The sequence below is a fragment of the Chiloscyllium plagiosum genome, unplaced genomic scaffold, assembly GCF_037043375.1.
Source record: "Chiloscyllium plagiosum isolate Xiang-an unplaced genomic scaffold, Cpla_swu_hap1 HiC_scaffold_12, whole genome shotgun sequence".
NCBI classification, from domain to species: Eukaryota; Metazoa; Chordata; class Chondrichthyes; order Orectolobiformes; family Hemiscylliidae; genus Chiloscyllium; species Chiloscyllium plagiosum.
In genome coordinates, this window is record NW_028270150.1 from 93,102,600 (window position 1) to 93,130,596 (window position 27,997).

General features: G+C 54.3%; 1 protein-coding gene across 1 annotated transcript in view; it reads left to right on the forward strand.

The window, feature by feature from the left end:
* Nucleotides 1-27,340, forward strand: part of LOC122547760 (uncharacterized) — a 52,725-nt gene extending 25,385 nt beyond the window's left edge. Inside the window, exon 6 of the mRNA XM_087992415.1 lies at nt 27,036-27,340. Coding sequence (XP_087848541.1) covers nt 27,036-27,257 — 222 coding nt within the window. The 3' untranslated portion in view covers nt 27,258-27,340. The remainder of the gene's footprint in view (nt 1-27,035) is intronic.
* The last annotated feature ends 657 nt before the right edge of the window (nt 27,341-27,997 follow it).

The window sequence follows — 27,997 nt, forward strand, 5'->3', positions numbered from 1 at the left end:
ACACCAGTACTCTCTCACTCGTACCCTCACACCCGTACCCTCACACCCGTACCCTCACACCCATATTCTCACACCCATACCCTCACACCCTTATTCACACACCCATACCCTCACACCTGTACCCTCACACCCATATTCTCACACCCATAATCACACACCCATATTCACACACCCATACCCTCACACCCATACTCTCTCACCCGTACTCTTACACCCGTACACTCACACCCCTACCCTCTCACGCGTACCCTCACACCCATACCCTCACACCCGTACCCTCACACCCGTACTCTCACACCCATACCCACAAACCGTACCCTCACACCCATACCCTCACACCCATACCCTCAAACCCATACCCTCAAACCCATACCCTCACACCTGTACTCTTACACCCGTACCCTCACACCCATACCCTCACACCCGTACTCTCACACCCATACCCTCACACCCATACCCTCTCACGCGTACCCTCACACCCATACCCTCACACCCGTACTCTCACACCCGTACCCTCACACCCGTACCCTCACACCCGTACCCTCACACCCATACTCTAACACCCGTACACTCACACCCGTACTCTCACACCCGTACTCTCGCACCCGTACCCTCACACCCATACTCTCGCACCCGTACGCTCACACCCGTACTCTAACACACGTACCCTTACACACGTACTCTAACACCCGTACTCTCACACCCGTACTCTCTCACTCGTACCCTCATACCCGTACCTTCATACCCGTACCCTCACACGTGTACCCTCACTCCCATATTCTCACACCCATAATCACACACCCATATTCACACACCCATACCCTCACACCCATACTCTCGCACCCATACTCTCGCACCCGTACTCTAACACCCGTATACTCACACCCGTACTCTCACACCCGTACCCTCACACCTATACCCTTACACCCGTACTCTCACACCCCTACCCTCTCACCCATACCCTCACACCCATAACTTCACACCCATACTCTCTCACCCGTACCCTCACACCCGTACCCTCACACCCGTACCCTCACACCCGTACTCTCACACCCGTACTCTCACACCCGTACCCTCACACTCGTACCCTCACACTCGTACCCTCACACCCGTACTCTCACACCCGTACTCTCACACCCGTACCCTCACACCCGTACTCTCGCACCCATATTGTCACACCCATACCCTTACACCCGTACCCTCACACCCGTACTCTCTCACTCGTACTCTTACACCCGTACTCTTACACCCGTACACTCACACCCATACCCTCACACTCGTACCCTTACACCCGTACCCTCACACCCGTACTCTCTCACTCGTACTCTTACACCCGTACTCTTACACCCGTACACTCACACCCATACCCTCACACCCGTACCCTCACACTCGTACCCTCACACCCGTACTCTCACACCCGTACTCTCACACCCGTACCCTCACACCCGTACTCTCGCACCCATATTGTCACACCCACACCCTTACACCCGTACCCTCACACCCGTACTCTCTCACTCGTACTCTTACACCCGTACTCTTACACCCGTACACTCACACCCATACCCTCACACTCGTACTCTCACCTCCATACTCTCTCACCCGTACTCTTACATCCGTACCCTCACACCCATACCCTCACACTCGTACTCTCACCTCCATACTCACACACCCGTACTCTCTCACTCGTACCCTCACACCCGTACTCTCACTCCCGTACACTCGCACCCGTACTCTCACACCCGTACTCTCACACCCGTACTCTCGCACCCGTACACTTACACCCGTAACCTCACACCAGTACTCTCTCACTCGTACCCTCACACCCGTACCCTCACACCCGTACCCTCACACCCATATTCTCACACCCATACCCTCACACCCTTATTCACACACCCATACCCTCACACCTGTACCCTCACACCCATATTCTCACACCCATAATCACACACCCATATTCACACACCCATACCCTCACACCCATACTCTCTCACCCGTACTCTTACACCCGTACACTCACACCCCTACCCTCTCACGCGTACCCTCACACCCATACCCTCACACCCGTACCCTCACACCCGTACTCTCACACCCATACCCACAAACCGTACCCTCACACCCATACCCTCACACCCATACCCTCAAACCCATACCCTCAAACCCATACCCTCACACCTGTACTCTTACACCCGTACCCTCACACCCATACCCTCACACCCGTACTCTCACACCCATACCCTCACACCCATACCCTCTCACGCGTACCCTCACACCCATACCCTCACACCCGTACTCTCACACCCGTACCCTCACACCCGTACTCTCACACCCATACCCTCACACCCATACCCTCTCACGCGTACCCTCACACCCATACCCTCACACCCGTACTCTCACACCCGTACCCTCACACCCATACTCTCGCACCCGTACGCTCACTTCTGTACTCTAACACCTGTACCCTCACACCCGTACTCTCACACCCATACTCAAACATCCGTATTCTCGCACCCATACTCTCACACCCATACCCACAAACCGTACCCTCACACCCGTACTCTAACACCCGTACTCTAACACCCGTACCCTCACACCCGTACTCTAACACCCGTACGCTCACACCCGTACGCTCACACCCGTACTTTCACACCCATCCTCTCGCACCCGTACACTCACACCCGTACTCTCACACCCGTCCTCTCGCACCCGTACACTCACACCCGTACTCTCACACCCGTCCTCTCGCGCCCGTACACTCACACCCGTACGCACACACCCGTACTCTAACACCCGTACTCAAACAGCCGTACTCAAACAGCCGTACTCTCGCACCCGTACCCTCACATCCGTACACTCACACCCGTACACTCACACCCGTACTCTCGCACCCGTACCCTCACACTCGTACCCTCACACCCATACTCTCGCACCCGTACGCTCACACCCGTACTCTAACACCCGTACTCTAACACCCGTACTCATACCTGTACTCTCACACCCGTACCCTCACACCCGTACCCTCACACCCGTACTCTCTCACCCGTACTCTCGCACCCATAACCTCACACCCGTACCCTCACACCCGTACCCTAACACGCGTACCCTCACACTCATATTTTCACACCCATAATCACACACCCATATTCACACACCCATACCCTCACACCCATACCCTCACACCCATACTCTCGCACCCGTACCCTCACACCCGTACTCTAACACCCGTACGCTCACACCCGTACTCTCACACCCGTACTCAAACACCCGTACGCTCACACCCGTACTCACACACCCGTACTCTCACACCCGTACTCAAACACCCGTACTCTCGGACCCATACTCACACACCCGTACCCTCACACCAGTATCCTCACACCCGTACTCTAACACCCGTACACTCACACCCGTACGCTCACACCCGTACTCACACACCCGTACTCTCACACCCGTACTCTCATACCCGTACACTCCCACCTGTACACTCCCACCCGTACCCTCACACCCATTCTCTCACACCCGTACTCTCACACCCGTACTTTCTCACCCGTACTCTCACACACCCGTACTCTCACACCCGTACTCTCACACCCGTACTCTCACACCCATACTCTCACACTTGTACGCGTAGACCCGTACTCACACACCCGTACTCTCGCACCCGTACCCTCACACCTGTGCACTCAGACCCATACAGTCACACCCGTACTCTAACACCCGTACACTCACACCCGAACCCTCACACCCGTACCCACACACCCGTACTCTCACACCCGTACTCACACACCCGTACACTTGCACCCATACTCTCACACCCGTACCACACACCCATACTCTCACACCCGTACACTCACACCCGTACACTCCAACCGTACCCTCACACCCATTCTCTCACACTCGTACTCTCACACCTGTACACTCACACCCCTACCCTCTCACCCATACCCTCACACCCATACTCTCGCACCTGTAACCTCACAACCGTACTCTAACACCCGTACACTCACAGCCGTACTCTCACACCCGTACCCTCACCCTGTACTCTCGCACCTGTACCCTAACACCCGTACGCTCACACCCGTACTCACACACCCGTACGCTCACACCCGTACTCAAACACCCGTATTCTCGCACCCATACTCACACACCCGTACCCTCACACCAGTATCCTCACACCCGTACTCTAACACCCGTACTCTAACACCCGTACACTCACAACCGTACTCTCACACCAGTCCACTCGCACCCGTACACTCGCACCTGTACCCTCACACCCGTACTCTCACACCCGTACTCACACACCCGTACTCATACACCCGTACCCTCACACACGTACTCTCACACCTGTACACTCACACCCGTACTCTCGCACCCATACCCTCACACCCGTACTCTCACTCCCATACTCTCTCACCCTTACTCTTACACCAGTACCCTCACACCCGTACCCTCACACCCATACTCTCACACCCGTACCCTCACACCCATACTCTCGCACCCGTACGCTCACACCCGTACTCTAACACCCGTACTCTAACACCCGTACCCTCACACCCATACCCTCACACCCGTACCCTCACACCCGTACCCTCACACCCATACTCTCGCACCCGTACCCTCACACCCGTACTCTCACACCCGTACTCATATCCGTACTCTCACACCCGTACACTCGCACCCGTACCGTCACACCCGTACGCTCACACCTGTACTCTCACACCCGTACTCTCACACCCGTACTCATACCCGTACTCTCACACCCGTACCCTCACACTCGTACGCTCACACCCGTACTCACACACCCGTACCCTCACACCCGTACTCTAACACCCGTACTCTCACACCCGTACTCATACCCGTACTCTCACACCCGTACACTCGCACCCGTACCCTCACGCTCGTACCCTCACACCCGCACTCACACACCCGTACCCTCACACCCATTCTCTCACACCCGTACCCACACACCCGTACTCTCACACCCGTACTCACACACCCATACACTTGCACCCATATTCTCACACCCGTACCCACACACCCGTACTCTCACACCCGTACTCTCACACCCGTACACTCGCACCCGTACTCACACACCCGTACTCACACACCCGTACTCTCACACCCATACACTCACACCCATACCCTCCCACCCGTACGCTTACACCCATACTCTCGCACCCGTACCCTCACACCCGTACGATCACACCCGTGCTCTCACACCCGTACCCTCACACCCGTGCCCTCACACCCGTACCCTCACACCCTTACCCTCGCACCTGTACTCTCACACCCGTACCCTCACACCCGTACCCTCACGCCCGTACTCACACACCCGTACTCACACACCCGTACTCTCACACCCGTACTCACACACCCGTATCCTCACACCCGTACACTCCCACCCGTACACTCCCACCCGTACACTCCCACCCGTACACTCCCACCCGTACTCTCACACCTGTACCCTCACACCCATTCTCTCACACCCGTACTCTCACACCCGTACTTTCTCACCCGTACTCTCACACACCCGTACTCTCACACCCGTACTCTCACACCTATACTCTCACACTTGTACGCGCAAACCCGTACTCTCACACCCGAACCCTCACATCCGTACTCACACACCCGTACTCTCGCACCCGTACCCTCACACCTGTGCACTCAGACCCATACAGTCACACCCATACTCTCACACCCATACCCTCACACCCGTACTCTCGCACCCATATTGTCACACCCACACCCTTACACCCGTACCCTCACACCCGTACTCTCTCACTCGTACTCTTACACCCGTACTCTTACACCCGTACACTCACACCCATACCCTCACACTCGTACTCTCACCTCCATACTCTCTCACCCGTACTCTTACATCCGTACCCTCACACCCATACCCTCACACTCGTACTCTCACCTCCATACTCACACACCCGTACTCTCTCACTCGTACCCTCACACCCGTACTCTCACTCCCGTACACTCGCACCCGTACTCTCACACCCGTACTCTCACACCCGTACTCTCGCACCCGTACACTTACACCCGTAACCTCACACCAGTACTCTCTCACTCGTACCCTCACACCCGTACCCTCACACCCGTACCCTCACACCCATATTCTCACACCCATACCCTCACACCCTTATTCACACACCCATACCCTCACACCTGTACCCTCACACCCATATTCTCACACCCATAATCACACACCCATATTCACACACCCATACCCTCACACCCATACTCTCTCACCCGTACTCTTACACCCGTACACTCACACCCCTACCCTCTCACGCGTACCCTCACACCCATACCCTCACACCCGTACCCTCACACCCGTACTCTCACACCCATACCCACAAACCGTACCCTCACACCCATACCCTCACACCCATACCCTCAAACCCATACCCTCAAACCCATACCCTCACACCTGTACTCTTACACCCGTACCCTCACACCCATACCCTCACACCCGTACTCTCACACCCATACCCTCACACCCATACCCTCTCACGCGTACCCTCACACCCATACCCTCACACCCGTACTCTCACACCCGTACCCTCACACCCGTACCCTCACACCCGTACCCTCACACCCATACTCTAACACCCGTACACTCACACCCGTACTCTCACACCCGTACTCTCGCACCCGTACCCTCACACCCATACTCTCGCACCCGTACGCTCACACCCGTACTCTAACACACGTACCCTTACACACGTACTCTAACACCCGTACTCTCACACCCGTACTCTCTCACTCGTACCCTCATACCCGTACCTTCATACCCGTACCCTCACACGTGTACCCTCACTCCCATATTCTCACACCCATAATCACACACCCATATTCACACACCCATACCCTCACACCCATACTCTCGCACCCATACTCTCGCACCCGTACTCTAACACCCGTATACTCACACCCGTACTCTCACACCCGTACCCTCACACCTATACCCTTACACCCGTACTCTCACACCCCTACCCTCTCACCCATACCCTCACACCCATAACTTCACACCCATACTCTCTCACCCGTACCCTCACACCCGTACCCTCACACCCGTACCCTCACACCCGTACTCTCACACCCGTACTCTCACACCCGTACCCTCACACTCGTACCCTCACACTCGTACCCTCACACCCGTACTCTCACACCCGTACTCTCACACCCGTACCCTCACACCCGTACTCTCGCACCCATATTGTCACACCCATACCCTTACACCCGTACCCTCACACCCGTACTCTCTCACTCGTACTCTTACACCCGTACTCTTACACCCGTACACTCACACCCATACCCTCACACTCGTACTCTCACCTCCACACTCTCTCACCCGTACTCTTACATCCGTACCCTCACACCCATACCCTCACACTCGTACTCTCACCTCCATACTCACACACCCGTACTCTCTCACTCGTACCCTCACACCCGTACTCTCACTCCCGTACACTCGCACCCGTACTCTCACACCCGTACTCTCACACCTGTACTCTCACACCCGTACTCTCGCACCCGTACACTTACACCCGTAACCTCACACCAGTACTCTCTCACTCGTACCCTCACACCCGTACCCTCACACCCATATTCTCACACCCATACCCTCACACCCTTATTCACACACCCATACCCTCACACCTGTACCCTCACACCCATATTCTCACACCCATAATCACACACCCATATTCACACACCCATACCCTCACACCCATACTCTCGCACCCGTACCCTCATACCCGTACTCTCTCACACGTACTCTTACACCCGTACACTCACACCCATACCCTCACACGCGTACCCTCACACCCATACCCTCACACCCCTACCCTCTCACGCGTACCCTCACACCCATACCCTCACACCCGTACCCTCACACCCGTACTCTCACACCCATACCCACAAACCGTACCCTCACACCCATACCCTCACACCCGTACTCTTACACCCGTACCCTCACACCCGTACCCTCACACCCATACCCTCAAACCCATACCCTCACACCTGTACTCTTACACCCGTACCCTCACACCCATACCCTCACACCCGTACTCTCACACCCATACCCTCACACCCATACCCTCTCACGCGTACCCTCACACCCATACCCTCACACCCGTACTCTCACACCCGTACCCTCACACCCATACTCTCGCACCCGTACGCTCACTTCTGTACTCTAACACCTGTACCCTCACACCCGTACTCTCACACCCATACTCAAACATCCGTATTCTCGCACCCATACTCTCACACCCATACCCACAAACCGTACCCTCACACCCGTACTCTAACACCCGTACTCTAACACCCGTACCCTCACACCCGTACTCTAACACCCGTACGCTCACACCCGTACGCTCACACCCGTACTTTCACACCCATCCTCTCGCACCCGTACACTCACACCCGTACTCTCACACCCGTCCTCTCGCACCCGTACACTCACACCCGTACTCTCACACCCGTCCTCTCGCGCCCGTACACTCACACCCGTACGCACACACCCGTACTCTAACACCCGTACTCAAACAGCCGTACTCAAACAGCCGTACTCTCGCACCCGTACCCTCACATCCGTACACTCACACCCGTACACTCACACCCGTACTCTCGCACCCGTACCCTCACACTCGTACCCTCACACCCATACTCTCGCACCCGTACGCTCACACCCGTACTCTAACACCCGTACTCTAACACCCGTACTCATACCTGTACTCTCACACCCGTACCCTCACACCCGTACCCTCACACCCGTACTCTCTCACCCGTACTCTCGCACCCATAACCTCACACCCGTACCCTCACACCCGTACCCTAACACGCGTACCCTCACACTCATATTTTCACACCCATAATCACACACCCATATTCACACACCCATACCCTCACACCCATACCCTCACACCCATACTCTCGCACCCGTACCCTCACACCCGTACTCTAACACCCGTACGCTCACACCCGTACTCTCACACCCGTACTCAAACACCCGTACGCTCACACCCGTACTCACACACCCGTACTCTCACACCCGTACTCAAACACCCGTACTCTCGGACCCATACTCACACACCCGTACCCTCACACCAGTATCCTCACACCCGTACTCTAACACCCGTACACTCACACCCGTACGCTCACACCCGTACTCACACACCCGTACTCTCACACCCGTACTCTCATACCCGTACACTCCCACCTGTACACTCCCACCCGTACCCTCACACCCATTCTCTCACACCCGTACTCTCACACCCGTACTTTCTCACCCGTACTCTCACACACCCGTACTCTCACACCCGTACTCTCACACCCGTACTCTCACACCCATACTCTCACACTTGTACGCGTAGACCCGTACTCACACACCCGTACTCTCGCACCCGTACCCTCACACCTGTGCACTCAGACCCATACAGTCACACCCGTACTCTAACACCCGTACACTCACACCCGAACCCTCACACCCGTACCCACACACCCGTACTCTCACACCCGTACTCACACACCCGTACACTTGCACCCATACTCTCACACCCGTACCACACACCCATACTCTCACACCCGTACACTCACACCCGTACACTCCAACCGTACCCTCACACCCATTCTCTCACACTCGTACTCTCACACCTGTACACTCACACCCCTACCCTCTCACCCATACCCTCACACCCATACTCTCGCACCTGTAACCTCACAACCGTACTCTAACACCCGTACACTCACAGCCGTACTCTCACACCCGTACCCTCACCCTGTACTCTCGCACCTGTACCCTAACACCCGTACGCTCACACCCGTACTCACACACCCGTACGCTCACACCCGTACTCAAACACCCGTATTCTCGCACCCATACTCACACACCCGTACCCTCACACCAGTATCCTCACACCCGTACTCTAACACCCGTACTCTAACACCCGTACACTCACAACCGTACTCTCACACCAGTCCACTCGCACCCGTACACTCGCACCTGTACCCTCACACCCGTACTCTCACACCCGTACTCACACACCCGTACTCATACACCCGTACCCTCACACACGTACTCTCACACCTGTACACTCACACCCGTACTCTCACTCCCATACTCTCTCACCCTTACTCTTACACCAGTACCCTCACACCCGTACCCTCACACCCATACTCTCACACCCGTACCCTCACACCCATACTCTCGCACCCGTACGCTCACACCCGTACTCTAACACCCGTACTCTAACACCCGTACCCTCACACCCATACCCTCACACCCGTACCCTCACACCCATACTCTCACACCCGTACCCTCACACCCATACTCTCGCACCCGTACCCTCACACCCGTACTCTCACACCCGTACTCATATCCGTACTCTCACACCCGTACACTCGCACCCGTACCGTCACACCCGTACGCTCACACCTGTACTCTCACACCCGTACTCTCACACCCGTACTCATACCCGTACTCTCACACCCGTACCCTCACACTCGTACGCTCACACCCGTACTCACACACCCGTACCCTCACACCCGTACTCTAACACCCGTACTCTCACACCCGTACTCATACCCGTACTCTCACACCCGTACACTCGCACCCGTACCCTCACGCTCGTACCCTCACACCCGCACTCACACACCCGTACCCTCACACCCATTCTCTCACACCCGTACCCACACACCCGTACTCTCACACCCGTACTCACACACCCATACACTTGCACCCATATTCTCACACCCGTACCCACACACCCGTACTCTCACACCCGTACTCTCACACCCGTACACTCGCACCCGTACTCACACACCCGTACTCACACACCCGTACTCTCACACCCATACACTCACACCCATACCCTCCCACCCGTACGCTTACACCCATACTCTCGCACCCGTACCCTCACACCCGTACGATCACACCCGTGCTCTCACACCCGTACCCTCACACCCGTGCCCTCACACCCGTACCCTCACACCCTTACCCTCGCACCTGTACTCTCACACCCGTACCCTCACACCCGTACCCTCACGCCCGTACTCACACACCCGTACTCACACACCCGTACTCTCACACCCGTACTCACACACCCGTATCCTCACACCCGTACACTCCCACCCGTACACTCCCACCCGTACACTCCCACCCGTACACTCCCACCCGTACACTCCCACCCGTACTCTCACACCTGTACCCTCACACCCATTCTCTCACACCCGTACTCTCACACCCGTACTTTCTCACCCGTACTCTCACACACCCGTACTCTCACACCCGTACTCTCACACCTATACTCTCACACTTGTACGCGCAAACCCGTACTCTCACACCCGAACCCTCACATCCGTACTCACACACCCGTACTCTCGCACCCGTACCCTCACACCTGTGCACTCAGACCCATACAGTCACACCCATACTCTCACACCCATACCCTCACACCCGTATGCTCACACACGTACTCTCTCACCCGTACCCTCACACCTGTACACTCACACCCGTACTCTCACACCCCTACTCATAACCGTACTCACACACCCGTACTCACACCCCTACTCTCACACCCGTACTCACACACCCGAACTCTCACACCCGTACTCACACACCCGTACCCTCACACCCGTACACTCACATGCCCGTACTCTCACACCCGTACACTCCCACCGTACCCTCACACCCATTCTCTCACACCCGTACTCTCGCACCCGTACTCTCGCACCCATACTCTCGCACCCATATTCTCACACCCATACCCTCACACCCGTACCCTCACACCCGTACCCTCACACCCGTACACTCACACCCCTACCCTCTCACGCGTACCCTCACTCCCATACCCTCACACCCGTACTCTTACACCCGTACTCTTACACCCGTACACTCACACCCCTACCCTCACACCTGTACTCACACACTCGTACTCTCGCACACGAACTCTCACACCTGTACTCTCACACCTGTAAACTCACATGCATACCCTCTCATCCGTACCCTCACACCCGTACCCTCACACCCTACCCTCACACCCGTACCCTCACACCCGTACTCTCACACCCGTACCCTCACACCCGTACCCTCACACCCGTACACTCACACCCGTACTCTCGCACCCGTACTCTCGCACCCATATTCTCACACCCGTACCCTCACACCCATACCCTCACACCCATACTCTCTCACTCTTACTCTTACACCCGTACCCTCACACCCATACCCTCACACTCGTACTCTCACCTCCATACTCACACACCCATACTCTCACACCCATAGCCTCTCACCCGTACACACACACCCGTACTCTTACACCCGTACCCTCACACACGTACCCTCACACTCGAACTCTCACCCCCATACTCACACACCCGTACTCTCTCACTCGTACCCTCACACCCGTACCCTCACACCCATACCCTCACACCCATATTCTCACACCCATACCCTCACACCCAAATTCACACACCCATACCCTCACACCCATACTCTCGCACCCATACTTTCGCACCCGTACTCTAACACCCATACTCTAATACCCTTACACTCACACCCGTACACTCACACCCGTACTCTCACACCCGTACTCTCGCACCCGTACCCTCACACCCATACTCTCGCACCCGTACGCTCACACCCGTACTCTCGCACCCGTACTCTGACACCCGTACTCTCACACCCGTACTCTCTCACTCATACCCTCAAACCCGTACCATCACACCCGTACCCTCACACCCATATTCTCACACCCATATTCACACACCCATATTCACACACCCATACCCTCACACCCGCACTCACACACCCGTACTCTCACACCCATACTCACACACCCGTACCCTCACGCCCATACTCTCACACCCGTACTCACACACCTGTACTCTCACACCCGTACTCTCACACCCGTACCCTCACGCCCGTACTCTCACACCCGTACTCACACACCCGTACTCTCACACCCGTACTCACACACCCGTACCCTCACACCCATACTCACACACCCGTACCCTCACGCCCGTACTCTCACACCCGTACTCTCACACCCGTACTCACGCCCGTACTCTCACACCCGTACACTCCCACCTGTACACTCCCACCTGTACACTCCCACCCGTACACTCCCACTCGTACCCTCACACCCATTCTCTCACACCCGTACTCTCACACCCGTACTTTCTCACCCGTACTCTCCCACACCCGTACTCTCACACCCGTACTCTCACACCCATACTCTCACACTTGTACGCGTAGACCCGTACTCTCACACCCGAACCCTCACATCCGTACTCACACACCCGTACTCTCGCACCCGTACCCTCACACCTGTGCACTCAGACCCATACAGTCACACCCGTACTCTAACACCCGTACACTCACACCCGAACCCTCACACCCGTACCCACACACCCGTACTCACACACCCGTACACTTGCACCCATACTCTCACACCCGTACCCACACACCCGTACTCTCACACCCGTACACTCACACCCGAACCCTCACACCCGTACCCATACACCCGTACTCTCACACCCGTACTCTCACACCCGTACTCACACACCCATACACTTGCACCCATACTCTCACACCCGTACCCACACACCCGTACTCTCACACCCGTACTCTCACACCCGTACACTCGCACCCGTACTCACACACCCGTACTCACACACCCGTACTCTCACACCCATACACTCACACCCATACCCTCCCACCCGTACGCTTACACCCATACTCTCGCACCCGTACCCTCACACCCGTACGATCACACCCGTGCTCTCACACCCGTACCCTTACACCCGTGCCCTCACACCCGTACCCTCACACCCTTACCATCGCACCTGTACTCTCACACCCGTACCCTCACACCCGTACCCTCACGCCCGTACTCACACCCGTACTCACACACCTGTACTCTCACACCCGTACTCACACACCCGTACCCTCACGCCCGTACTCACACACCCGTACTCACACACCCGTACTCTCACACCCGTACTCTCACACCCGTACTCACACACCCGTACACTTGCACCCATACTCTCACACCCGTACCCACACACCCGTACTCTCACACCCGTACACTCACACCCGAACCCTCACACCCGTACCCATACACCCGTACTCTCACACCCGTACTCTCACACCCGTACTCACACACCCATACACTTGCACCCATACTCTCACACCCGTACCCACACACCCGTACTCTCACACCCGTACTCTCACACCCGTACACTCGCACCCGTACTCACACACCCGTACTCACACACCCGTACTCTCACACCCATACACTCACACCCATACCCTCCCACCCGTACGCTTACACCCATACTCTCGCACCCGTACCCTCACACCCGTACGATCACACCCGTGCTCTCACACCCGTACCCTTACACCCGTGCCCTCACACCCGTACCCTCACACCCTTACCATCGCACCTGTACTCTCACACCCGTACCCTCACACCCGTACCCTCACGCCCGTACTCACACCCGTACTCACACACCTGTACTCTCACACCCGTACTCACACACCCGTACCCTCACGCCCGTACTCACACACCCGTACTCACACACCCGTACTCTCACACCCGTACTCTCACACCCGTACTCACACACCCGTATCCTCACACCCGTACACTCCCACCTGTATACTCCCACCCGTATACTCCCACCCGTACACTCACACCCGTACACTCCCACCCGTACACTCCCACCCGTACACTCACACCCGTACTCTCACACCCGTACTTTCTCACCCGTACTCTCACACACCCGTACTCTCACACACCCGTACTCTCACACCCGTACTCTCACACCTATACTCTCACACTTGTACGCGCAGACCCGTACTCTCACACCCGAACCCTCACATCCGTACTCACACACCCGTACTCTCGCACCCATACCCTCACACCTGTGCACTCAGACCCATACAGTCACACCCGTACTCTAACACCCGTACACTCACACCCATACCCTCACACCCGTACCCACACACCCGTACTCTCTCACCCGTACTCTTACACCCGTGCCCTCACACCGGTACCCTCACACCCGTACACTCACACCCGTACTCTCGCACCCGTACCCTCACACTCGTACTCTCGCACCCGTACCCTCACACCCGTACGCTTACATCCATACTCTCACACCCATACCCTCACACCCGTATGCTCACACACGTACTCTCTCACCCGTACCCTCACACCTGTACACTCACACCCGTACTCTCACACCCCTACTCATAACCGTACTCACACACCCGTACTCACACCCCTACTCTCACACCCGTACTCACACACCCGAACTCTCACACCCGTACTCACACACCCGTACCCTCACACCCGTACTTTCTCACCCGTACTCTCACACACCCGTACTCTCACACCCGTACTCTCACACCTATACTCTCACACTTGTACGCGCAAACCCGTACTCTCACACCCGAACCCTCACATCCGTACTCACACACCCGTACTCTCGCACCCGTACCCTCACACCTGTGCACTCAGACCCATACAGTCACACCCGTACTCTAACACACGTACACTCACACCCGTACCCTCACACCCGTACCCACACACCCGTACTCTCACACCCGTACTCTTACACCCGTGCCCTCACACCGGTACCCTCACACCCGTACACTCACACCCGTACTCTCGCACCCGTACCCTCACACTCGTACTCTCGCACCCGTACCCTCACACCCGTACGCTTACATCCATACTCTCACACCCATACCCTCACACCCGTATGCTCACACACGTACTCTCTCACCCGTACCCTCACACCTGTACACTCACACCCGTACTCTCACACCCCTACTCATAACCGTACTCACACACCCGTACTCACACCCCTACTCTCACACCCGTACTCACACACCCGAACTCTCACACCCGTACTCACACACCCGTACCCTCACACCCGTACACTCACATGCCCGTACTCTCACACCCGTACACTCCCACCGTACCCTCACACCCATTCTCTCACACCCGTACTCTCGCACCCGTACTCTCGCACCCATACTCTCGCACCCATATTCTCACACCCATACCCTCACACCCGTACCCTCACACCCGTACCCTCACACCCGTACACTCACACCCCTACCCTCTCACGCGTACCCTCACTCCCATACCCTCACACCCGTACTCTTACACCCGTACTCTTACACCCGTACACTCACACCCCTACCCTCACACCTGTACTCACACACTCGTACTCTCGCACACGAACTCTCACACCTGTACTCTCACACCTGTAAACTCACATGCATACCCTCTCATCCGTACCCTCACACCCGTACCCTCACACCCTACCCTCACACCCGTACCCTCACACCCGTACTCTCACACCCGTACCCTCACACCCGTACCCTCACACCCGTACACTCACACCCGTACTCTCGCACCCGTACTCTCGCACCCATATTCTCACACCAGTACCCTCACACCCATACCCTCACACCCATACTCTCTCACTCTTACTCTTACACCCGTACCCTCACACCCATACCCTCACACTCGTACTCTCACCTCCATACTCACACACCCATACTCTCACACCCATAGCCTCTCACCCGTACACACACACCCGTACTCTTACACCCGTACCCTCACACACGTACCCTCACACTCGAACTCTCACCCCCATACTCACACACCCGTACTCTCTCACTCGTACCCTCACACCCGTACCCTCACACCCATACCCTCACACCCATATTCTCACACCCATACCCTCACACCCAAATTCACACACCCATACCCTCACACCCATACTCTCGCACCCATACTTTCGCACCCGTACTCTAACACCCGTACACTCACACCCATACTCTCGCACCCATACCCTCACACCCATACTTTCGCACCCGTACCCTCACACCCATACTCTAATACCCTTACACTCACACCCGTACACTCACACCCGTACTCTCACACCCGTACTCTCGCACCCGTACCCTCACACCCATACTCTCGCACCCGTACGCTCACACCCGTACTCTCGCACCCGTACTCTGACACCCGTACTCTCACACCCGTACTCTCTCACTCATACCCTCACACCCGTACCATCACACCCGTACCCTCACACCCATATTCTCACACCCATATTCACACACCCATATTCACACACCCATACCCTCACACCCGCACTCACACACCCGTACTCTCACACCCATACTCACACACCCGTACCCTCACGCCCATACTCTCACACCCGTACTCACACACCTGTACTCTCACACCCGTACTCTCACACCCGTACCCTCACGCCCGTACTCTCACACCCGTACTCACACACCTGTACTCTCACACCCGTACTCACACACCCGTACCCTCACACCCATACTCACACACCCGTACCCTCACGCCCGTACTCTCACACCCGTACTCTCACACCCGTACTCACACCCGTACTCTCACACCCGTACACTCCCACCTGTACACTCCCACCTGTACACTCCCACCCGTACACTCCCACTCGTACCCTCACACCCATTCTCTCACACCTGTACTCTCACACCCGTACCTTCTCACCCGTACTCTCACACACCCGTACTCTCACACCCGTACTCTCACACCCATACTCTCACACTTGTACGCGTAGACCCGTACTCTCACACCTGAACCCTCACATCCGTACTCACACACCCGTACTCTCGCACCCGTACCCTCACACCTGTGCACTCAGACCCATACAGTCACACCCGTACTCTAACACCCGTACACTCACACCCGAACCCTCACACCCGTACCCACACACCCGTACTCTCACACCCGTACTCACACACCCGTACACTTGCACCCATACTCTCACACCCGTACCCACACACCCGTACTCTCACACCCGTACACTCACACCCGAACCCTCACACCCGTACCCACACACCCGTACTCTCACACCCGTACTCTCACACCCGTACTCACACACCCATACACTTGCACCCATACTCTCACACCCGTACCCACACACCCGTACTCTCACACCCGTACTCTCACACCCGTACACTCGCACCCGTACTCACACACCCGTACTCACACACCCGTACTCTCACACCCATACACTCACACCCATACCCTCCCACCCGTACGCTTACACCCATACTCTCGCACCCGTACCCTCACACCCGTACGATCACACCCGTGCTCTCACACCCGTACCCTTACACCCGTGCCCTCACACCCGTACCCTCACACCCTTACCCTCGCACCTGTACTCTCACACCCGTACCCTCACACCCGTACCCTCACGCCCGTACTCACACCTGTACTCTCACACCCGTACTCACACACCCGTACTCACACACCCGTACCCTCACGCCCGTACTCACACACCCGTACTCACACACCCGTACTCTCACACCCGTACTCTCACACCCGTACTCACACACCCGTATCCTCACACCCGTACACTCCCACCTGTATACTCCCACCCGTACACTCCCACCCGTACACTCACACCCGTACACTCCCACCCGTACACTCCCACCCGTACACTCACACCCGTACTCTCACACCCGTACTTTCTCACCCGTACTCTCACACACCCGTACTCTCACACACCCGTACTCTCACACCCGTACCCTCACATCCGTACTCACACACCCGTACTCTCGCACCCATACCCTCACACCTGTGCACTCAGACCCATACAGTCACACCCGTACTCTAACACCCGTACACTCACACCCGTACCCTCACACCCGTACACTCACACCCGTACTCTCTCACCCGTACTCTTACACTCGTACTCTCGCACCCGTACCCTCACACCCGTACGCTTACATCCATACTCTCACACCCATACCCTCACACCCGTATGCTCACACACGTACTCTCTCACCCGTACCCTCACACCTGTACACTCACACCCGTACTCTCACACCCCTACTCATAACCGTACTCACACACCCGTACTCACACCCCTACTCTCACACCCGTACTCACACACCCGAACTCTCACACCCGTACTCACACACCCGTACCCTCACACCCGTACACTCCCACCGTACCCTCACACCCATTCTCTCACACCCGTACTCTCGCACCCATACTCTCGCACCCATATTCTCACACCCATACCCTCACACCCGTACCCTCACACCCGTACCCTCACACCCGTACACTCACACCCCTACCCTCTCACGCGTACCCTCACTCCCATACCCTCACACCCGTACTCTTACACCCGTACTCTTACACCCGTACACTCACACCCCTACCCTCACACCTGTACTCACACACTCGTACTCTCGCACACGAACTCTCACACCTGTACTCTCACACCTGTAAACTCACATGCATACCCTCTCATCCGTACCCTCACACCCGTACCCTCACACCCTACCCTCACACCCGTACCCTCACACCCGTACTCTCACACCCGTACCATCACACCCGTACCCTCACACCCTACCCTCACACCCGTACACTCACACCCGTACTCTCGCACCCGTACTCTCGCACCCATATTCTCACACCCGTACCCTCACACCCATACTCTCTCACTCTTACTCTTACACCCGTACCCTCACACCCATACCCTCACACTCGTACTCTCACCTCCATACTCACACACCCATACTCTCACACCCATAGCCTCTCACCCGTACACACACACCCGTACTCTCACACCCGTACTCTCACTCCCATACTCTCACCCTTACTCTTACACCCGTACCCTCACACACGTACCCTCACACTCGAACTCTCACCCCCATACTCACACACCCGTACTCTCTCACTCGTACCCTCACACCCGTACCCTCACACCCATACCCTCACACCCATATTCTCACACCCATACCCTCACACCCAAATTCACACACCCATACCCTCACACCCATACTCTCGCACCCATACTTTCGCACCCGTACTCTAACACCCGTACACTCACACCCATACTCTCGCACCCATACCCTCACATCCATACTTTCGCACCCGTACCCTCACACCCATACTCTAATACCCTTACACTCACACCCGTACACTCACACCCGTACTCTCACACCCGTACTCTCACACCCGTACTCTCGCACCCGTACTCTAACACCCGTACACTCACACCCATACTCTCGCACCCATACCCTCACACCCATACTTTCGCACCCGTACCCTCACACCCATACTCTAATACCCTTACACTCACACCCGTACACTCACACCCGTACTCTCACACCCGTACGCTCACACCTGTACTCACACACCCGTACCCTCACGTCCATACACTCACAGCCATATTCACACCCGTACTCTCACACCCGTACACTCCCACCCGTAAACTCCCACCCGTACCCTCACACCCGTACTCACACACCCGTACTCACACACCTGTACCCTCACACCCGTACCCTCACAACCGTACTCACAGCCGTACTCTCACACCCGTACACTCCCACCTGTACACTCCCACCCGTACCCTCACACCCATTCTCTCACACCCGTACTCTCACACCCGTACTTTCTCACCCGTACTCTCACACACCCGTATTCTCACACCCGTACTCTCACACCCATACTCTCACACCCGTACGCGCAGACCCGTACTCTCGCACCCGTACTCTCACACCTGTACACTCAGACCCATACACTCACACCCATACTCTCACACCCATACTGTCACACCCGTACTGTCACACCCCTACTCATACCCGTAACCTCACACCCGTACACTCACACCCCTACCCTCACACCCATACTCACACACCCGTACCCTCACACCCGTACTCACACACCTGTACTCTCACACCCATACTCACACACCCGTACCCTCACGTCCATACACTCACAGCCATATTCACACCCGTACTCTCACACCCGTACACTCCCACCCGTAAACTCCCACCCGTACCCTCACACCCATTCTCTCACACCCGTACTCTCACACCCGTACTTTCTCACCCGTAATCTCACACACCCATACTCTGACACCCGTACTCACACACCCGTACCCTCACACCCGCACCCTCACACCCGTACCCTCACAACCGTACTCACACCCGTACTCTCACACCCGTACCCTCACACCCATACTCTCACATCCGTACGCGCAGACCCGTACTCTCGCACACGTACTCTCACACCTGTACCCTCACATCCGTACTCACACACCCGTACCCTCTCTCACACCCGTACTCACACACCCGTACTCACACACCCCTACCCTCACACCCGTACCCTCACACCCGTACGCACACACCCGTACCCTCACACCCGTACTCACACACCCGTTCTCTCACACCCGTACTCTCACACCCGTACTCTCACACCCGTACTCACACACCCCTACCCTCACACCCGTACCCTCACACCCGTACGCACACACCCGTACCCTCACACCCACACTCACACACCCGTACCCTCACACCCATACCCTCACACCCGTATGCACACACCCGTACCCTCACACCCGTACCCTCACACCCGTACCCTCACACCCGTACCCTCACACCCATACCCTCACACCCGTATGCACACACCCGTACCCTCACACCCGTACCCTCACACCCGTACCCTCACACCCGTACCCTCACACCCGTACCCTCACACCCCTACTCCAGATGTGTTTTATCTACCTTTCCGACAGGATTGCTTTCGTAGCCACAGCTGTCAGATGTCTCGTTCACAGTTTGAAACCTGACAGGTTTGGTTTTTGGTTTCTAAGACAAGTGACAATGGAATGTATTACATGACAATCCTTACACAATACTTGTCAATGTATAAGTCACTTTATCTTCCCTGTGATAAACCATTGCATTTAAAACCATCGACATTATTGGGGTATATTACATCATGAGGGGCAGAGATGGGTTGAAAGCGGATAGCCTCTTTCCCAGGGCTGGGGGATTGAAAACTAGAGGGCAAAGGTTGAAGGTGAGAGGGGAAAGATTTCAGAAGAGCACAAGGGTAACTACTTCACACAGAGGGTGGTGCGTGTATGGAATGGGCAGCCAGAGGAAGTGATTGAGGCACAATTGCAACATTTTGAAAAGATTTGGATTGGTACATGCGTGGGAAAGGTTTTGAGGGATGCAGACTAAATCCAAGCAGTTGGAGCCAGCATGGTCAACATGAAACCAGTTTGGGCCATGGTTGGTTTATCCCTCTCCTTGAATCTTTCCTCCTTACTGGGACATGCTTTTGCCGAGCACCATGACTTACCTCCTTTCAAGTCTGCCACTGCCATAACTCCTAACCTGACCAGTCCAGTCTCTTTTAACTAACGTTATCCTTCATTTCACTGCAATTCCCTCCGTTCAAGTTAAACACAACAACCCAAGTTTCTCACTCTTAATGTGAACGTTAAATCCTGTCCTGTTATGATCACTACTTCCAAGGTGATCTTTGACCTTGAGGTGAATTATTCAGCCTCCCTCATTACCCATTACCAGATCTAAAAGAGCCTGCTTCCTGATTGGCTTCATATTTCTGGAGGTAATTATTCCTAATGCATTCTCTGAATCTCTTGATGCAGCTATCCTTTCCAATTTGATTTACCCAACCAACATGAAGATTGAAGTCCCCCAGAATAATCATTCTAGTTTTCTTACATGCCTTTAATATTTGTCGAATTTTGTGTTTTCCTGCTGTGGGGTTACTCTTTGAGAGACTAATCTGCACGTTCCCTTATTGCATCTCGCCTCTATCCATACCATCTGAGCCGAGATAACCTCACACAAGTGTTCTCATGTCATCCCTTATTAACATCGCTGCCTTACCACCTTTTTCCTTCCCCCCCCCCCCCCCCACCCTCCCGATTTTCCAAAAGATCAAATATCCCTGAATGTTATGTTCCCAGTTTTGATCGCCTCATGAGCATTAAGATACGAAACCTTTAGGCTTGCCCAGTTGCCATGTTTAATTCATTCCAAAGCTGTGGCTGTGTTTCTCTCATCCTGTCGTTGCATTTTATGTTCTTTCTTTTACTGTCCTTTTTTCCCTTTCCTTCCTCAGCCTGCTAAGGTACCCATCCCCTTGCTGTTCAAGTTTAAACCCATCCCAACCACCCCACTCGCAAATACTTGCCTGAGCGCAACAGTGCCAGTCCTAACCGGGTGGACCCTATCCGATGTACTGGTCCCACCTCTCCCAGAACTGGTCTCAATGTCCCAGGAATCTGAAACCGTCCCCCATCGCACCCTATTTGCAGTCACATACTCAACTGACATATCCTGCTATTTCTACTCTGATGAGCACATGACACTGTCGTAACCCTGAGATCACTGCTTTTGAGGTGTTCCTTTTCAACTTACTTCCCAGCTCCCTTTTAGGTCCTCAACTCTCTTTGTTTTGTGAACCCATATCTATTGGTAGCAATGTGTACCACAACCACAGGCCATTCACCCTCCCGGTTCTATAGCCGCTCTGAGATATCCTTGGGCCTAGAAGCAGAGGAGCAAGATAGCATTCTGGAGTATTGTTTGTGGTCACAGAAATACCTGTCGATTCTCCTGACCATCAAACCCTTGTGGGGAGAGGCGATGGCGATGGTGGCGTTATGGCCAGACTATTAATTCAGCTAAAGTTCTGGGGACCCAGGTTCCCGAATCCCAGCATGGTGGGACTTGAACTCAGTGAATCCCTTGTGCAGTTTATTTGGAAGACAGCACCTTCCCTGTAGCACTCCCTCTGCATTGCAACATCAGCACTCAAACATCATTGCTGCAATCACAACGGTACAAACATAATTATTGCGTTTTACATCATGAGGGGTCTTTCCTCTAGGGTGGTGAGAGTTTAAAACCAGGGGGCGGATTTTTAAGGTTTTATAAAAGACATGAGGGTCAATCTTTTTGACACAGAAAGTGGTTTGGGTGTGGAATAAAAATTTCAGAGGAAGTGCTGGAAGTTGGAACAGTTACAACATTTGAAAATCATTTGGATAAGTACATGAGGAAGGAAAAAGGGTACGATCATTTACCTCCCTCTGTCACCCAGCTCCATTTACACTGTAGATGGAAGTGGCCGTGGGTTTGGAAGGTGCTGTCTAAGGACCCTTGGTGTATGCCTGCAGTGCACCTTGGAGATGATGTGCACTGACCTGGTAATGAATGGCTCTGACTCCTTAGCAGGCCTGGGTCTGGAGTCACATGTAGGCCAGACCGGGTGAGTATGGTAGGTTCCGTCCCTAAAGTCAGCGGTGATCCAGATGGACTCAACATAGATTCACGGTCATCATTGGACCCTTAATGCCAGATTCCTAGTTAGTGAATTCAAATCCCACCACCTTCGGATTAACATGGCAGCAATAATTGTGTGTGTGTGTATGTGAGCGAGCAAGTGTGCGTGAGAGTGAGTATGTGTGTGAGAATGAGTGTATGTGTCTGAGAGAGTGTTTGTGTTTGTGTGAAAGTCAGTGTGTGCATGTGAGAGAGTGTGTGTGAGAGTGACTGATTGTGTGTGTGAGGGTGTGTATATGTGAGAGAGTGAGTGCGTGTGTAAGACTGAGTGTGTGTGAGAGTGAGAGAGTTTGTGTGTGTGTGAGTGTGTGCACGTGAGTGTGTGTATGAATGTGTCTGTGTTTATTTGAGAGAGATTGTGTCTGTGTGAGAGTGTGTGTGTGTGTGTATGTGAATGTGTATGTGAGTGAGAGAGTGTGTGGGTGTGAATGAATGGGTGTGTGAGAGCGTGTGTGCATGTGTGTGTGTGAGTGTGTGTGCATGTGTGTGTGTGGCATTGTGTGTGTGGGTGTGTCACTGTGTGTGTGAGAGTGTGTATGCGTGTGTGTGTCTGAGTGTGTGTCAGTGTGTTTGTGTCAGTGTGTGTGTGTGAGAGTGTGTGTGTATGTGTGTCAGTGTGTATATGAGAGAGTGTGTATGAGTGTTTATGTCAGTGTGAGTGTCTGTGTGTGTGTGAGTGGCTGTGTTTGTATGAGTGTATGTCAGTGTGTGTGTGTCTGTGTGTATGAGTGTGTATGTGTGTGAGTATGTCAGTGTGTGTCTGTGTGTGCATGAGTGTGTTTGTGTGTGTATGTCTGTGTTGTGTGTGTGTCTTTGTGTGTGTGTGTGTCAGTGTGTCTGTGTGTGTATGAGTGTGTATGTCTGTGTGTGTGTATGTCAATGTATGTGTGTGTGTCTGCATGTGTATGAGTGTGTATAGCTGTGTGTGTATGTCAGTGTATGCCTGTGTGTCTGTGTGTGTATGAATGTGTATGTCTGTGCATGTGTATGTCAGTGTATGTGTGTGTATATGAGTATGTATGTCAGTGTGAATGTGTCTGTGTGTGCATGTCAGTGTATGTGTGTGTGTCTGCGTGTGTATGAGTGTGTATGTCTGTGTGTGTATGTCAATGTGTGTGTGTCTGTGTGTGTATATGAGTGTGTATGTCTGTGTGTGTCAGTGTATGTGTGTGCGTATGAGTGTGTGTGTATGTCAGTGTATGTGTGTGTGTTTGTGTGTATATATGAGTGTGTATGTCTGTGTGTGTCAGTGTATGTGTGTGCGTATGAGTGTGTGTGTGTGTATGTCAGTGTATGTGTTTGTGTGTATATATGAGTGTGTATGTCTGTGTATGTGTGTGTCAGTGTATGTGTGTGCGTATGAGTGTGTGTGTGTATGTCAGTGTATGTGTGTGTGTGTCTGTGTATGTATGTCAGTGTGTGTATGAGTGTGTATGTCTGTGTGTGTATGTCAGTGTGTGTGTGTCTATGTCAGTGTATGTGTGTGTGTATACGAGTGTGTGTGTGTATGTCAGTGTATGTGTGTGTGTATGAGTGTGTGTGTATACGAGTGTGTATGTCAGTGTGTGTGTATGAGTGTGTATGTCAGTGCATGTGTGTGTGAATGAGTGTGTGTGTACGAGTGTGTATGTCAGTGTGTGTGTGTATGAGTGTGTATGAGTGTGTATGTCTGTGTGTGTGTGTGTGTATGAGTGTGTGTGTACGAGTGTGTATGTCAGTGTATGTGTATGTGTATGAGTGTGTGTGTGTACGAGAGTGTAGAGTGTATGTCAGTGTGTGTGTGTGTATGAGTGTGTATGTCAGTGTGTGTATGAGTGTGTACCTGTGTCTGTGTATGAGTGTATGTCTGTGTGAGTGTGTATGAGTGTGTATGTCAGTGTGTGTATGAGTGTGTAACTGTGTCTGTGTATGAGTGTATGTCTGTGTGAGTGTGTATGAGTGTGTATGTCAGTGTGTGTATGAGTGTGTACCTGTGTCTGTGTATGAGTGTATGTCTGTGTGAGTGTGTATGAGTGTGTATGTCAGTGTGTGTATGAGTGTGTACCTGTGTCTGTGTATGAGTGTATGTCTGTGTGAGTGTGTATGAGTGTGTATGTCAGTGTGTGTATGAGTGTGTACCTGTGTCTGTGTATGAGTGTATGTCTGTGTGAGTGTGTATGAGTGTGTATGTCAGTGTGTGTATGAGTGTGTACCTGTGTCTGTGTATGAGTGTATGTCTGTGTGAGTGTGTATGAGTGTGTATGTCAGTGTGTATGAGTGTGTACCTGTGTCTGTGTATGAGTGTATGTCTGTGTGAGTGTGTATGAGTGTGTATGTCAGTGTGTGTATGAGTGTGTACCTGTGTCTGTGTATGAGTGTATGTCTGTGTGAGTGTGTATGAGTGTGTATGTCAGTGTGTGTATGAGTGTGTACCTGTGTCTGTGTATGAGTGTATGTCTGTGTGAGTGTGTATGAGTGTGTATGTCAGTGTGTGTATGAGTGTGTACCTGTGTCTGTGTATGAGTGTATGTCTGTGTGAGTGTGTATGAGTGTGTATGTCAGTGTGTGTATGAGTGTGTACCTGTGTCTGTGTATGAGTGTATGTCTGTGTGAGTGTGTATGAGTGTGTATGTCAGTGTGTGTATGAGTGTGTACCTGTGTCTGTGTATGAGTGTATGTCTGTGTGAGTGTGTGCGTGTGTCTTTGTCAGAGAGAGAAAGGTAGCAGAATTGAAAGGCCGAATGGCCTCCTTCTGCTCCTAGCCTCTCTGTCCCTATGATGATAACTGTTGATTTCTGACAGTCGGCTCGGGGGAACTGACGGGAAGAATATTTTTCGTCCTCAGGAATGTACCTCGCGGTCTCTGAGAAAGATCACTGAGTACAGTCCACAGTGGAGGTTCATCTTCTACATGAAGGAGCGGCAAGACGCCACCCTGAGCTTTGAGTCTGCTCGGTACCGAGGCTGGTTCATCAATAACCAATGGAGCCAGCAGGTGGCAGGCATGAAGAGAACCCTGCAGGAACCCTTGAATGCAGACTTCATCTTTATCTTGGTTAAACTCTGAGGCACCCTACTGCAGCACTCCGATGAGAATGGATCTGAGCGATGGGAATTTTTCAATTAGGTAGTCTCACATTGCCACAGAGAAGGGGCACAACAGTGTGTCTCTGGGGGATCCTGGTGAACACCGGTGTTTCACTGCAGGATCCTGGTGAACACCGGTGTGTCTCTGGGCGTTCCTGGTGAACACCGGTGTGTCTCTGGGGGATCCTGGTGAACACCGGTGTGTCTCTGGGGGATCCTGGTGAACACCGGTGTGTCTCTGGGGGATCCTGGTGAACACCGGTGTGTCTCTGGGGGATCCTGGTGAACACCGGTGTTTCACTGCAGGATCCTGGTGAACACCGGTGTGTCTCTGGGCGTTCCTGGTGAACACCGGTGTGTCTCTGGGGGATCCTGGTGAACACCGGTGTTTCACTGCGGGATCCTGGTGAACACCGGTGTGTCTCTGGGGGATCCTGGTGAACACCGGTGTGTCTCTGGGGCATCCTGGTGAACACCGGTGTTTCACTGCAGAATCCTGGTGAACACCGGTGTGTCTCTGGGGGATCCTGGTGAACACCGGTGTGTCTCTGCATGATCCTGGTGAACACCGGTGTGTCTCTGGGGGATCCTGGTGAACACCGGTGTGTCTCTGCATGATCCTGGTGAACACCGGTGTGTCTCTGGGGGATCCTGGTGAACACCGGTGTGTCTCTGGGGAATCCTGGTGAACACCGGTGTGTCTCTGCATGATCCTGGTGA